Source organism: Poecilia reticulata, unplaced genomic scaffold (assembly GCF_000633615.1).
Source record: "Poecilia reticulata strain Guanapo unplaced genomic scaffold, Guppy_female_1.0+MT scaffold_254, whole genome shotgun sequence".
Lineage (NCBI taxonomy): Eukaryota > Metazoa > Chordata > Actinopteri > Cyprinodontiformes > Poeciliidae > Poecilia > Poecilia reticulata.
In genome coordinates this window covers 87,739-89,437 of record NW_007615038.1, presented here as the reverse complement: position 1 = coordinate 89,437, position 1,699 = coordinate 87,739, and the positions used below count along the sequence as shown (strand labels likewise).

Here is a 1,699-nt window from a genome sequence, read left to right as displayed (position 1 = left end):
GTCTCGCAGGTCAGGAAAATGTTCTAATTACAAACAAATCATCCTGTAATTTAACAGTCTGGTCATGTCAACATGAACCAACTCAGCGTAAAGGCTGCCGGTCGCTAGCTGCAGCGGCTAGCAGGCTACGCAGCAGCTARCGCTACATGGAAACCCGAGCWGACTGGTCTAATGAGCCTCCTGGTTTCCTCCTGCTCCAGGTCGTCTTCAAGCCCTTGCTGAGCTACATCGGCATCCAGGCGCAGGACGCCACTCCCCTCAGCTACAAGATGTACTTCGGAGAACATTTGTCGTTTTCGGGCAACCTGGAGTGTCTGCGAGCCGACATCGTGGACTCGGACACGACCAAGGAGCGGAAGAACAAAAAGTCCAGGAGGTAGAAGCCTGACCCCCGCATCACTTATCTGGATTCATTTCACTCTGAGATGGTTAGGTTATGATGACGGCTCCTTCAGACTAGCCAGCAGCCACTAGCAAACATATKCTGAGCTCCTTAGAGGAGCCATTTTGGAGTCGGASCTTCAGAAACGGCTGCAGTTCTTAAAGAGACAGAGGCCCAATTTCATGGCTTAAACTTGATCRTTTTCATCACTGGAGGTAACGTAGTTATTTAAACATGCTATAAAATGTGAAACTCSTGGTTCTGCCCCTCTAAGCAGACAAATATTCTTGCCTTGATCRTTTCCTGTAACATTTCTGCGTTTCCTGAGCTGCTCAGTGATGCGAGTCGCTGTGGGAAGTCCGGTCGTCGGATCAGAACCGGCAGGTGATGCTGAGCCTCTGTGTTTCCAGGCAGGGCACCGTCAACCTTCCCCCGCTGGAGTTCAAGCCCGCCCTGCTGATCGAGACCTTCAGCGTCAACGCCGTGGTGATGGAGAAGTCCGCCAGCGCCCCCCAGGGGGCGCCGCTCTCCTTCCACGACCTGAACCGCCGCCACTACAACACCTTCCACTGCGACTTCACCACGGCCTGCCAGGCCATCAGCCAGCGCGTCGACATGGCGCTGGTGCGCCTCATCCACCAGTTCAGCACCATGATCGACGACATCAAGGCCACGCAGACCGACATCAAGCTGAGCCGCTACACCGCCGGCTCCACCTCCCCCACCCCCACCTTCAGGGCCCGCCCCTACCGCCACATCCTGTCCTCCGACTTCAGCCGCAGCTCCCGCGGCAGCCTGAACGGCGCGGGCCGCGGCGCCACGCAGACGCTGAAGAGCAAGAGAGGCGGAGGGGCGGGGCTTCCCTCCACCGGGCCGCCGTCCAGCATCGACACGCTGGGGCGGCGGGAACCGCGAGGACGCAGCACGCTGGGGCGCTCGGAGCGCCGCACCTCCAAGGTAGCAACGGGCGGGGGCGGGGCAGCGCTAAGGCTCAGGAACCAGCCTGGAATAATTAATTACCTAGAGAACTAACTCTAAAATGGCCGTTTGTGATAATGAAGCCAAAAAGGTGCAATATATAGATTTTACATTTAAGGTAAATAAAAAGCATCATGTATCTTAATTAAAAATGATTAAAATCAGTTTATGGAGATTAAAGTCTTTATGTGACCAGGATGAAGTGGTGACTGAGAACTCCTTCAACAATTAAGTGAGGAAATATTTAGTCTGTAAGCACATCAGCCTCAGATGGACATAAATGTATGTGAACCCTGTCCTGCAGAGGGCGCCACCAGATCACTCCAGACTCCCAGTTTT

At 54.4% G+C, this 1,699-nt stretch overlaps 1 protein-coding gene across 1 annotated transcript in view; it reads left to right on the top strand.

Annotated features, from left to right (window-relative positions):
* kiaa1109 (KIAA1109 ortholog) overlaps nucleotides 1-1,699 on the top strand; it is an 89,729-nt gene that overhangs the window by 51,535 nt on the left and 36,495 nt on the right. The window contains 2 exon segments of the mRNA XM_017303367.1: nucleotides 109-376; nucleotides 793-1,413. Coding sequence (XP_017158856.1) covers nucleotides 109-376; nucleotides 793-1,413 — 889 coding nt within the window.